This window comes from Lactuca serriola, chromosome 3 (assembly GCF_051521515.1).
Source record: "Lactuca serriola cultivar US96UC23 chromosome 3, Lser_US96UC23_V15, whole genome shotgun sequence".
In the NCBI taxonomy this organism is placed as follows: domain Eukaryota; kingdom Viridiplantae; phylum Streptophyta; class Magnoliopsida; order Asterales; family Asteraceae; genus Lactuca; species Lactuca serriola.
In genome coordinates, this window is record NC_136410.1 from 16,934,931 (window position 1) to 16,948,327 (window position 13,397).

Here is a 13,397-nt window from a genome sequence, read left to right on the forward strand (position 1 = left end):
ATTGTCGCTCCTTATGTTGCGAACGACCTTCTTGAGCTGGACTTCAATTTGTTTGATAAACGCTTTCAGCTTTTGAGTCGCTTCAGATTTGAGCTTTAGAAAGAACACCCATGTAAATCGAGAGAAGTCATCAACGATAACAAGAATGTACTTGCTACCACCGATGCTTTCAATAGATGAAGGACCACACAAATCGATATGAAGCAATTCGAGTGGTTCAACAACTTTTGTGTTAATTATGGATAGGTGACTTTGACGACTCTGCTTTCCCATTTCGCATGCAGCACACAAATGCTCTCTGTCAAACTTGAGCAATGGAAGACCCCTAACATGACCTCCAGTGACAAGTCGGTTGATATCCTTGAAATTGAGATGAGAGAGTCTTCGGTGCCACAACCAGCTTTCGTCGGATTGAGCTTTTGATAGCAGACATATGGTTGGGTTTCCTTTGATGGGTTTCATGTTCAGAGGAAACATTTCACCCTTTCGCTCTGACTTCAGAATCACTTTCTTTGTCTTTTTCTCTATGATTTCCGAACCTTCATCATCGAATGAACTTTGAGACCAGTACCTCCAACAAGCTGAGATACACTGATGAGGTTGTGTTGAAGTCCTTCCACATAGGCCACCTTTCTTATGGTAAAATCACCATTCGTTATCATCCCATATCCCTTTATGGTCCCGAAAGAGTTATTTCCAAACTTAACGTTGCCACCATTTGCAAGGGATCTGTATTCCCTAAGCTCCTCTTTCCTCCCTGTCATGTGACGCGAGCAGCCACTGTCGATGTACCATTCTTCGTCAAACTGCTCGTCACTTATAACCTGCAAAAAATTAAGCAGATTTAGGAACCCAAAGTTTCTTGGGTCCATGTGAGCTTTTCATGGGAACAGGAATAGTGAGAGAGACGTCAACTAGATATGTTCGTTTGATTAGAGTTGTTTCATCTTTCTTTTTAATGGTAAAGACTTTTATTTTATGAACATTAAGGATGTTCGTTTTGGACTCAGGTTTGGATTCATCGACCTTTTGCTTTCCCTTCTGTTCAGCTGAAGAATGAGGTTTTCGAGGGCAAGCGGGATTAGTTTTGGAACTAGATAGAGACGAATGAGTGGAAGTAAAAGAACGAGAAGAATTAGGAAGAGAGGATTTGGATTTGGATGGAGATGTCTTCCTTGCTGATGACTCTAGGTGACCCTTTTGCTTTTTATCGTTGGTGGGGTTAACTTTTGAGTCTTGTTCCTTTTTCATTTTGGAGCCGAACCTCTGCGTTCGGTTGGTGTTGTTCTTGGAACCGAACCTTTGGTTTCGGTCGAAGTCCTTTTCAGAACCGAACCTTGGCTTTCGGTTGGTATCTTCTTGCGAACTGAACCTTGGCTTTCGGTTAGTATCTTCTTGCGAACCGAACCTTGGCTTTCGGTTAGTGGAACTTTCAGGCTTTCGTACAGGATTGTTTTCATACTTCAGATTCTTGTCCTTGTGTCTATAGTATACGTTCTGGGAGTGCCAAAATTGTTTCCTTTCAGAAAGTTTTTTCCTGTATCTTTGGTTCCTCTCTATCTTCTTATCCCTCATCTGCTTAGGTTGATGATGAACGTTCGCTCTTGTTTTTGCTGTAACTTTGACTGATTCCTTTTGAACTTCAGGAGTTTTTCTTTGTGCAGAAGGAACAGATGGAATATCTGAAGAAGATTCAGTTTGTACTGAGGAAGCGGAAGGAGTATCTGATGAAGTTTCGCTTCGAGCTGTAGGTGTTGAAGGAATGTCTTCTTTTGCTAAACAATCATCCTATTGAGGAATTTCTTTGGTACCACTTGTACTTGGTTCACTGAAATTATCAGGCTTGTTCAAGGGTTCAGGTATGTACCTCCCTTTCTTCATCCAGGAGGTTCTTTCAGAAAGACCAACGGTTTCGTTTCCATTATCAATGGGAGCTTCCCAGAAATACTCATCACAACCGTCAGCATTGTCTTCGTTAACAATAGCTGTGAGTTCAGCTGTTTGATGTTCGGTTACTCCAGTCACCTTGTATACTTGATTTGGAGTAGTCCTGACCTTTTGATACACAACAGCTTTTTCTACTAATTTCGGGGACTTTTGTTGGGACAATCTAGCGAATTCCACAGAATTTTCAGAAATAAGGTTTTTGTGGTTTTCAGTTTCGCTTTTAACAAATTCTGAGCAGTCAACCGTATCCTCCATAGAAATTTCACTCATGTTTTCGTCCTCGTTAAGCTCAGATGAATTTTCAACATCGATTTTGTTTTCTGAGCTTACGTTGGCGTTAAGAGAGTTAAATTTTTGCATGGTTTCGGTTCTCAGTTTAAGTCGGTCATTTTCGTCCAAAAGGTTTTTGAGCATGTCCTTGTGGTCTTTGGACTTAATGAAGGACTCAATTTTGTCCAGTCCATACATATAGGTTGGATTGACATCATCAGACGATATCACACTTTCACAATTGTAAGCTTCGGCATCGATTTCATCCTCCTTAAATTCTAGAAAGGGCAAAATCATGCGATGGATCTTTTGACCTATCTCACAGTCCAAGTGAAGTTGAGTAATATTGGAATACAAACGTTTAGCTATTAAACAAAAAACATTTCGTTGTTTTAACAATTTCAAATTGTCTCTCTGCAAATAAATGTTTTCGTCTTTAACTTTAATTAATTCCGACTCTTTTAACTCAATCCACATTCGCCGCTCCTCACTCTTCGACGCCGCCCTGCTTAATTGATCAGTCAGGTTAGAATTGGTGACTCGAGTTTGAGTTAGGCTACTATCTAAATGAGAAATTCTTGTATTGATATTTTTTAGATCTTTCTCGTAAGAGGATGGTGGTACTTTAAATGAAATAAAAGCAGATTGTACCTTCTTTATCAGTTCATCGAGTTCATTGAACTGCTGGCTGAGTGGTTTAGCCGTAAAGCACATATCCTCCTGCACCTTCGGTCCATTGCTTCCTCCATCGGTGTTGTATCCCCTCATTTGAGACACTTCAGTCACCATGAAACATTTTCCACCACTGCTTTCCTCCTTAGCCACATATGCCTTTCCATGAGTAGGCTTTCTCACTTCTTCGTCTTCTGAGTCAGTAGACCAAACTTCAGTGCTACCGAACTCATCGTCATTGACCGAACCCTGCACAATAAGAGCATTAATAGAAGGGTTAGCGGTAGACTTCTTCTTTCTTAACTCGTCCAATCTCTTTTGCAGCACAGCTTCCTCATCATTTCCATTGTCCTTTTCAGCCATCTTCTTAAGAACACAGTCCTTAGCGTAGTGGTTCTTGCCACCACAATAGAAACAGCTTACTCCGGAATCGCCATCTGCTTTCGGTTCCTTTTTGGGCTCCTCAGCTTTCGGTTCATTGTTTGCTTTTTCTGAGCTGTAACTCCCCTGCCAGTTTCGGTTTTTGTTGCTGGGGAATCTCTTCTTTATGAACCTCTTAGGATTGGATACCATCATGGCATAATCCTCAGTTGAGAGGTCATATTCATCCAAGTTGAGCTCTTCATCCTCCACCACAGCTTTACTTTTAGATAGGAGGGCCAACGAACCAAGACTAGAGACAACATTCTTCTCTTGAACCACATTCTTCTCTTGGGACTTTAGAATACCTAGCAGTTTTGCCAAAGAATATGATTTAAACTGTTCATGGGCTTTGACTGTGGAAACAACTGCTCTCCATTCAGATCGCAGTCCATTCAAAAAAGTAACCTTTTGTTCGATAAGCTTTCTTTCAATGTCGTGTTTGATCATCTTGCTGAGAAGATGATTGAAGCGATCAAACGTCTGGGTCACAGTTTCTTCAGCCCCTTGCCTGAATTCACCAAATTCAGATAGAAGTAAGGTCTGGATGGAATGTTCAAGATCTTCGTCTGTGGAATACAGTTCGCGAAGTCTATCCCACATTTCCTTTGCCGTAGTGCATGAGCTGACCAGCCTGAATGTGTCGGACTGAAGGGCGAATCTGATCAACCTAAGTGCCTTAATATTGCACTGGAGTTTGTCTTTTTCATCTTGCGCGATATTCGTCACGTCCTTGAGCAGATCATTGTACTCTTTTTGCGTCTTAATGATTCTGGACGACGTAGAATGAGAAAACGGTCCACTGATGATGGCTTCCCATATGAGATAACCATTGTCCTCCGATCCAATCACATAATCTTCGAAATGATGCGCCCACACTTCATAGTCATGGGTGTACAAGATTGGAATCTTTGTCGTCGAACCGATGTTGTTGGAAATATTAATAGGGTTTGATTGCGTTGCGTCCATAATGATCGTAAAAACCTGTTCAAAGATCAGACTTGTAATAAAGCAGATTAGGGCAAAACAATAAATACTAAGATACGTCAATTAAGATGACGGCTCAATAAATATCGATGATTGCGGAAAACCCTAATGGAAATCTTTTTCACAGAAAAGATGTGTATCGATTACACAGCCTCCTGCTCTGATACCAATTGATGGGATTAAAACAACTTTTAATCTAAGAAGATCGATTAGATCTTGAACAAGTATATGAATATAAAACAGTTAACAACGCAATAATAAGAACAAACAGCTTGAATCAAACGTGTCGAATGATTAAATAAAATCCTTAGAAGAGCTCGATTAAGAACATCAACTGTAAAGGATTAGAAGATTACAAGAACGATAACAGAAAAATATAATACTCTTGATCAATCGCTGTATCGATAATCTCTAGAATCTTAACCTAATATGCATGCAAGCATTTAACTTATATACAATACATAAAAGGCTCTCGGTTGGACAGGCCCAAACCGGAGAATAAAAGGCTAATCTAACGAGCCCAAAAGACGCAACATCAAAACTCTTTTCAGCCCAACAAAAATAATGTATTTTCTAACGAAATGCTATATTTCCTAGTAATTTGTATTGTAAAATCGTACACTCGTACTGTGAAAAGTTGAAATTCATACTACTAAAATATGACATGTACACTTCTAATGGTTATTTAATGAGATATACTTTTGATTAAAAAACAATACAATTTTCTCCGTCTGATATCATTTTATTAAGGAAAATAGTATGACTTCAAATTTCCAAATAAGTATGTTGTTGTAATATGAAAATAATGTATTTTCTAACGAAACGCTATATTTCCTAGTAATTTGTATTGTAAAATCGTACACTCGTACTGTGAAAAAGTTGAAATTCATACTACTAAAATATGACATGTACACTTCTAATGGCTATTTAATGAGATATACTTTTGATTAAAAAACAATACAAATTTCTCCGTCTGATATCATTTTATTAAGGAAAATAGTATGACTTCAAATTTCCAAATAAGTATGTTGTTGTTGTTGTTTGTATCACTGGTTCATGACATTTAGCAAATTATGAATATATTTACGTCATGACATTTGTTAAAAACTATGGTGTACAAATTCCATCAGATATAAATTTTAATGATTTGTTATATTTGGGCAAACAAAAAATAGGTTTGAAAGACAAACCTAACATTGATTTATCTTTCCAAAATCCAACAATGAAAGATGTTAAAAAGATAATTGATGGAAGTGATGTGAAACACTTGAAAAAAGTTATTTAATAAGTTTCAAATGTTATACATTTGTATATGGTAGATAATGATCCGTTGGAAATTGTTGTGGTTGTTATAAGTATGTTGATGATGATGATGTTACTATATGTGATAGTCTTGTTCCTACAAACGACAATGATGTTGATAAAGTTGACATAGATGTTGTTGAAGATGATGATACAGATTACCGAGAAGTACTTCTGTTGGTGGATGATATCAATTTACTTTCTTATTAGGATTTAGGAGCTAATATATTTTTATATATGCATGTTTAACCTTGAAAAAAATGATACAAAAATTGAAAGACCAGATGATGAATACACATACACAAAAACACCATTATATGGTATGTCTGATAAATCACCTTGTTTGGACCCGATATATGCACCTACTCCGTCATACAACCTTAACCTATTAAAAAGGACGAAATCTACAAAGCTTCAAATGCAAAGAAACTTTTCAACTAGTAGTATAAGTCAAGGTTGTAGAACTCGTTACTCGGTACCTGCTCGGCCGACTGCATCTAAAATTTTGAGGGAAACAACATGCATCTAAAATTTTGAGGGGCCCCCAAGGGCATCATTTTATAAACTCGCTTTGTATTATTACAATTTGGAGAAGCGTCCTGAAACAGTGATATACATTTAAATGAATGATCAAGACCGATTTAAGCTATTTTTCATTTCGATTGGTTGCACAATAATCTTAGTTTTTATGATTTTATATGTTTATATAGTATATTTACATATTTCTTGTGATTCAGGTGGTATAAGTGTTGCTCCATGACTTGATGACATCAACACTAATATGAATGAAAGTATGACGACATCAGCGATAAATACGCAGAAGTGATCCAAAATCTTAGAATTGGATGAAATTCCCACACAACATATAAAATGAGCCGATTAAAAGAACTCATAGCTCTTCCATGACATGTGGTGTTTTGCAGCCATCCGGGATCGTTTAAGGCCTAAAAAACACATTTTTTTTTTCCAAAATTTTATATTTTGAGATTTGATTTAAATAATTGATTAAGAATCTTATCTTAATCAATTATGATCTTATAGGGTTAAGGGATGAAACTTATATTCTCCTCCCTGTATAAGTATCTATTTTTCCTTGTTTGTTAGACAATTCTCTATGTGTGTTCTTGCTGATTATAATTTTTCATTTGGTCTTTTGATTGTTTTGCATGTATGTGGTTTCCTCGAATGTTGTAGGCATCCACTCATGATATTTAGTTATTCACAACCTACATAAAGGACAACTTCGAAGACACCATGTTATTGGTTGTTAAGATACAACCAATAGTAAATCTTATCAAATACCAAAAAAAGATTTCAATACAAAGTCATATTAACGTCTTTTAGTAGAAAAATGACAATCTTGAACATTATGATGATGGGTAGAATGATTTTTTCTTGTACGTATATGATTCAAATAAGATAAATTTGTAATTACCGGATCCATAAAAAATGTGATCTTTTGTCTATATCTTCAAATTATTGTGATTGTCTTAATTATCCCTAATTTAAGTCAGTCTTTCCATTTAATGAAATTATAATTAATTTATGAAATTTAAATCTTAAGTGGTCCTATTATCTTCATTTTTTCAATCTTCTCTAATAAATGAAAGTTTTTTTTTTTATTAAATTCCAAATAATATTTTAGTGTAATAATTGTAATAAATGTAGTAATAAATGAATATTAAATTTCACTAATAAACTTAACTTTTAATTTCAAAATTCTCAAAATTAAAACTCATTAGTTTATTTTCTTTATTTAAATTATTTGTTTAAATTGAAAAGATAAAAAGACATTTCCATTACAGTAAATCATTATTTTTCTTATTTTCTTATAAATTCAAAAATCTCAAATATTTTAATATATATATATATATATATATATATATATATATTTTAAATTAATCCATATAATACATGAGTCTTACAACTAGTTTTGATGATTATAAGGATCATTATAATGTCCGTCAATCGAACCTTTGACATATACTATCCTTCTTAGAGCGAGTGACATCACTAATTAATCCCACCTTTACATCTCATAAACCCACTTGTTCTTAATACTAATATATACTCATAGTCCATAATGAATAAACATAAACAAATATATAACATACTACATATTTTTCGACCCAAATATTAACACTTATTACAATATATCATTAAAACCAATTGTAGTCCATAATGAAAAGATTGTGATACTACGTTTTGAAATTTTTATATTTAGAATATTTAATTAATAGTTAATTTTTGAAGAGATTAGATGGGAATAAAATGTTATTTATTTTCCATGAAAAAAAGAAATTCATAACTACATTTTTAGGTTGGTTGGACCAAATATAACGTTTACTTTAGATTTTAAAACTATTAATTGGTCACCATATAAAGATCATGAGAAAAACATCTTATTTACTTAATAAAAAACATAAGCAGCATCATAAAAGGAGTAATTAATGTAAATAAATTATTACCTATAGATATACATTTCACATGTCTCAACATTTTAAAAAATAAAAATAAACCATTTCTTGATACATATGGTAAGATAATTTGATGATAGAAATGTATCGAAAAAGACAAGGTTATAGAGCCAGAAAATCCTATATAAAAGTTATCATAATTATCTATCTATATCTTGTAATAAAAGTTGTATTTTACTGGAAAAAATGAAAATACAAAAAGTTAACTCAACATAGGACTAAAAAAAGCACAAACTCAACCATGGTTAGTTAGGTTAGCTTCACGCACTACACACCACCAAGAAAGGAGACAAACACAGGCTTATAGAGAGAGAGAGAGAGAAAGAAAGTGGAAGTTTTAGAGAGAGAAGAAATCAAGGCGTATATTAACTTGTTTTCAGGGTTCAGTAACGGCGTTTTCACATTTCCTGGATTGTAGTGAGAGAAAGAGGAAGAGGTACTGTGTTTTTAGAGAGAGAAACAGAGTTCTGGAGCTGAACATCATCTCTTCCGTTTTCCGATCTGTGTACTTTGTAACCGAAGATTGACGGTTTAGGGTTTCATCTACCTGGTTAAATTTCCTCATAAAAGCGAGATTTATTGAAAGGCTGCCGTTATCACTGGTTTATGCATATAATGCGGAAAAATTCATGATTTTGGAGGTTTAATTTCCCGGAGATTTGTGTTTCAGAATACTTTCTGCGGTCTGAGCTGTTCAATTTAGTTTTTTAACCATGGATAATCGAGGGTCATCCTTTCTCTCACCTGAAGGTGAAACTCCTTCGCGGTTTCCTGCTAAACATGGTTAAAATTTCCTCGCTTTTATGTATCTATGCTACAAATTATATGCATATACCTCTTTCCCCAATTAAGTTAATTATCGATTTGAGGTTTTCATTTCTCTACTATTCTATGCTAACGGTAGTAATTTGTTCCTGTTTTCTTTTCACGTTGGTACTGACTGTTGATGTAAGTTTCTTTTATTTTTCTTCTAAATTTTGATTATGATGTGATTCTTAATTTTGTGAAGATCTGCTGTATAAGGAGCTATGGAAGGCATGTGCGGGCCCACTAGTGGATGTTCCAAGGGATGGAGAGAGAGTTTTCTACTTTCCTCAAGGCCACATGGAACAAGTATGTGAAAGATTTCTTATTCTTGGCTTGAAAATTTCAGATCTCTGTTTGTTGGAGTTTCTCTTAATATGCAAGTTTTAATTTCTTAACTGTAATTGGCTTTATTTATCTAATTTTCTTTTGCTATTTGTGGGTTTTGTACAGTTAGAGGCTTCAACAAATCAGGAATTAAATCAGAGGATTCCTCTCTTCAACCTCAAATCAAAGATTCTTTGTCGTGTTGTTCATACTCAGCTAATGGTATGTAATATTTTCCCTTTACAATATATATTTTTCGGATCGATTGAGGTTTTAAATTTAGATTATGTCTAATTGCTTAAAAGGTAGGAAGCGAATCAAAATATATGGTTGTATTTGGTAGTTAAAAATGTTAAATTCCTCTACTGGGCTTCTTTTTTATTTTCTAAAATTTCATACTATAATTCTTCTATGCCTTTGTAGGCTGAACAAGACACAGATGAAGTTTATGCTCAAATCACTCTACTGCCTGAGATAGATGTAAGCATATACATATAAAACTTACTTTTTTAAGTTTCTATTTTTTCTCACTTTTCTGTAAACATATACACAGCAAAGTGATCCAACAAGTCCTGATGAATCTCTAGCCGAGCCTGTGAGGCCAACTGTTCACTCTTTCTGCAAAGTCTTAACAGCTTCAGACACGAGTACTCATGGTGGATTTTCAGTCCTCCGGAAGCATGCAAATGAATGCCTCCCTCCATTGGTAAACTCTCTTGTTCTTCTATACCCTCCACCTCCTCTCTCTACTCTCTTTTTCATGCTCCAATTCACCAAAATCTTATACTTTCAGGACATGACACAAGCTACGCCTACTCAGGAGTTAGCAGCAACAGATCTACATGGCACCGAGTGGCGATTTAAACATATCTTCAGAGGTCAACCACGAAGGCATCTGCTTACAACAGGATGGAGTACTTTTGTCACGAATAAGAGATTAGTTGCTGGAGATTCCTTCGTATTCCTTAGGTACGTACGGATTTCTTTTTCTTATTTCCCTATTCTACCCTCCATTTTCAAGAAAAATTTATCTTGATCTTGATAAAAATCTGGTTAATAGAGGGGAGAATGGGGAATTACGTGTTGGAGTTAGACGCCAAGCTCGCCAACAAAGCTCCATGCCCTCTTCAGTAATTTCAAGCCAGAGCATGCATCTTGGAGTGCTTGCAACCGCATCACATGCTGTTTCAACTCAAACCCGGTTTGCAGTTTACTACAAGCCAAGGTAAATTAAAGAAAAAAAGTGAATCTTGATTTTTGATTCTAGCTATACAAAGAAGTTCTTTTTAGTTTTTTACAATATGGTAAAAAATTATTCAGGACAAGTCAGTTCATCATAGGGTTAAACAAGTATATAGAAGCTGTAAACAATGGGTTTACTGTTGGCATGAGATTCAAGATGCGGTTTGAGGGCGAGGATTCTCCAGAAAGAAGGTAACCCATAAATTTATGAAATATTTTTAATCCGGGTCTTTAATCTTTTTTACATTTGGATGCACAAAAATTAAAAATTTCCTTCATTTGATCAGGTTTACAGGCACAATAGTTGGAGTTGAAGACATATCTCCTCAATGGAACTGTTCTAAATGGCGTTCTTTAAAGGTTAATAATTTCTCTCACTTAGAAAAAAAGAAGTGAAGATTCAAAAAACTAAACATGGTCAAACTTTTTTGTTGACTAATTCAGGTCCAATGGGATGAATCTGCATCTATCATGAGACCTGAAAGAGTTTCTCCATGGGAGATTGAAACTTTTGTAGCTCCTGTTCCCACAAGTATACCTCAACCAGTTGCACCAAAAACCAAGAGGCCTAGACCTCCAATGGAGATCCCTAATCTTGGTGAGTAAAAATGATTTTTTTTTAGCTTATAAAAACACTTTTTTTCCATATAATTAATATATTAACTTGTAGTTTATTATGTTGTGTTGTAGAGCCTACATGTTCAACAGTATCAACTGTTTGGAACCCTTCACATGATTCAGCCCAATTAAGTTGTACCCCTGAAGGGCAAAGAGTTGATAAAAACGGGTGTCTTTTAAGGACTCAAATGGAAGTTGGTTGGCTATCGTCATCTTCTCCAGTAAAAGCTTCTAGAAACATGTATGGAGATGAAGGTGAAGATAGAAAAGGTCAAGGTCAAGGTCTGTCAGCCTGGTCAACTTACTCACCTCGTGAATCCATCAAACAAACAACAAATGAATCACATTCAGTTGAAAAAAAGAAATCAGAAAATGTTTCAAGTTGTAGAATATTTGGTTTCGACTTAAAGATCCCTAATATTGAGAAACCACAACCACCACAATCCTCCATTGAAGGAGGACAGGTGGCAAGCACTTTATCAGCTGTAATATCAGACAAAGAACAAGAAAAGTTGCATGTGTCCCCAAAAGAAGTTCAAAGCAAACAAACCACATGTACTACTACTACTACACGTAGTCGTACCAAGGTACGCACTTAATTATTCTATAAATTTTTTTATGATAATTTTATAATAATAATATATATGAAAAAAATGAAAGGTTCAAATGCAAGGGATCGCAGTGGGGCGTGCAGTTGATTTAACAGTGTTAAAAGGGTACAATGAGTTGATTGATGAACTTGAAGAAATGTTTGAGATCAAGGGAGAGTTACGCCCAAGGAACCAATGGGAAATTGTGTTTACTGATGATGAAGGTGACATGATGTTGATGGGTGACGATCCATGGCCGTAAGTTTTTTTTTTTTAAATATTAAAAAAAAAAAAATAAAACAAAAGAATGAATTTATATATTTTATGGTGGTGATTTGTGTAGGGAGTTTTGTAACATGGTGAAAAGGATCTTGATATGTTCGAGTCAGGATGTGAAGAAAATGAGGGCGGGAAGTTATAAGCAGCAGCAGCAGATAGAGAATGAAGAAGCTATTGAAAAATGATTTACAAGAGTGGAGTGGTGTTAATTAATTAATGTTCCCCTTGCTAGTTTCTTTTTCTTTTTTTTTTTTTTTTTAAGAAAAAAAATATATATTTCGGGTGGGTGTCCTGTCGGGTTTTAAGACAAAAAGCGGGTGATAAAAGAGGGGTCGGGGATATGGATGGTAATTTGGTAGAAAAAAGAGTGACTGACTTGACCCTGTGCTCTTGAAGGAATAGGAAGAAGAAGATATTAGGAGTAGTAGTAAGATATGATGATGATGATGATGATGATGTGTATATTAGAGAGAGGTATTTGGACGTTTTAATGCTGATGGGGAGTTGTTTTTTTTTAGTTTTCTTGTGATTGTATATAATCTTATTATTGCTTTAATAGGTAAAAATCTCCTGGTTTTTTGGTGTATCTTTGTAATTTCCTTTACCTTCACTTCTTACCTTTACCAAGTGCCATTTTCTTGTTTTTATTGATAATGAGAGTAACAAGCTAAAAATTGAATGTGTTATATGGTTCTTATAAAAAGTGCTTGACGATGTATCTAAAGATTCTACATGTTGGATATGTATCATGTCATGATGCAGGAATGTGAACGATGTATGTAAAATGTTTCAACAGCAGTTCAGGGTCGCTACAAGAAAAATATATTTTACACTGTCCTAAACTTGCATTGGAGGCCTACTACAATTGATCGTCATCACTAAATTAAGAAATCTTATCAGTTCTAAGCATGAATTAAATTTACAAAGTCAAAGAAATTTGAATCCACATAGCCCTAGATGGATCGGTTTTCTATCTGATTTCAAATTTACAAAGTCAAAGAAATTTGAATCCACTGCTCAAATTTACAAAGTCAAAGAAATTTGAATCCACTCTCACAACGTTGTTGATAATACTCCATACAATAATCAAGGCATTTCACCTAATCAGTACAAACAACTCCTTAAACTCTTATCAAAGGTCAACATAAATGATTCTACTCGGATTAATTTTGTTCTTAATGATGGTGCTATGGATACATTAGGTAATTTTCTTGATTCTCATGGTGCTATGGATACATCAGGTAATTTTCTTGATTCTCATGGAAAACATGTTTTTTTATGCGTTCAATGTTGTTATGGGTTCAAATAAAGAACATTAAAACATGTTTTTTTTTATGCATTCAATGTTGTTACGGGTTCAAATAAAGAACATTCGACATGGATTATAGATTCGGGGGCTTTAGATCACATTTGTTGTGATAAATTACTTTTCACTACTTTAAACAATTTTTCAAGATCTCAT

General features: G+C 34.8%; 1 protein-coding gene across 2 annotated transcripts; it reads left to right on the top strand.

Annotated features, from left to right (window-relative positions):
• The first annotated feature begins 8,385 nt into the window (after positions 1–8,385).
• LOC145091572 (auxin response factor 9-like) lies at positions 8,386–12,521 on the top strand. 2 transcript variants are annotated; one of them, XM_079029316.1, is made up of 13 exons: positions 8,386–8,858; positions 9,085–9,188; positions 9,333–9,428; positions 9,630–9,686; positions 9,760–9,912; positions 10,000–10,175; positions 10,267–10,431; positions 10,527–10,640; positions 10,736–10,808; positions 10,893–11,046; positions 11,139–11,653; positions 11,727–11,914; positions 12,000–12,521. In XM_079029316.1, the coding sequence occupies exons 1-13, from the start codon at positions 8,789–8,791 to the stop codon at positions 12,118–12,120; spliced, it is 1,986 nt and encodes a 661-aa protein (XP_078885442.1). In that variant the 5' UTR covers positions 8,386–8,788; the 3' UTR covers positions 12,121–12,521. The 2 variants fall into 2 exon arrangements, with proteins under 2 accessions (XP_078885442.1, XP_078885443.1); XM_079029317.1 differs by having other exon boundaries at positions 8,387–8,825.
• Positions 12,522–13,397: the final 876 nt, after the last annotated feature.

Excerpts from the sequence above, each read along its gene's own strand:
- LOC145091572 (XM_079029316.1), top strand. The coding sequence starts at position 8,789 with ATGGATAATCGAGGGTCATCCTTTCTCTCACCTGAAGGTGAAACTCCT. Across the intron at positions 10,432-10,526 it reads GCAGTTTACTACAAGCCAAG|GACAAGTCAGTTCATCATAG; the intron begins GTAAATTAAAGA and ends AAAATTATTCAG. Across the intron at positions 11,915-11,999 it reads ATGGGTGACGATCCATGGCC|GGAGTTTTGTAACATGGTGA; the intron begins GTAAGTTTTTTT and ends TGATTTGTGTAG.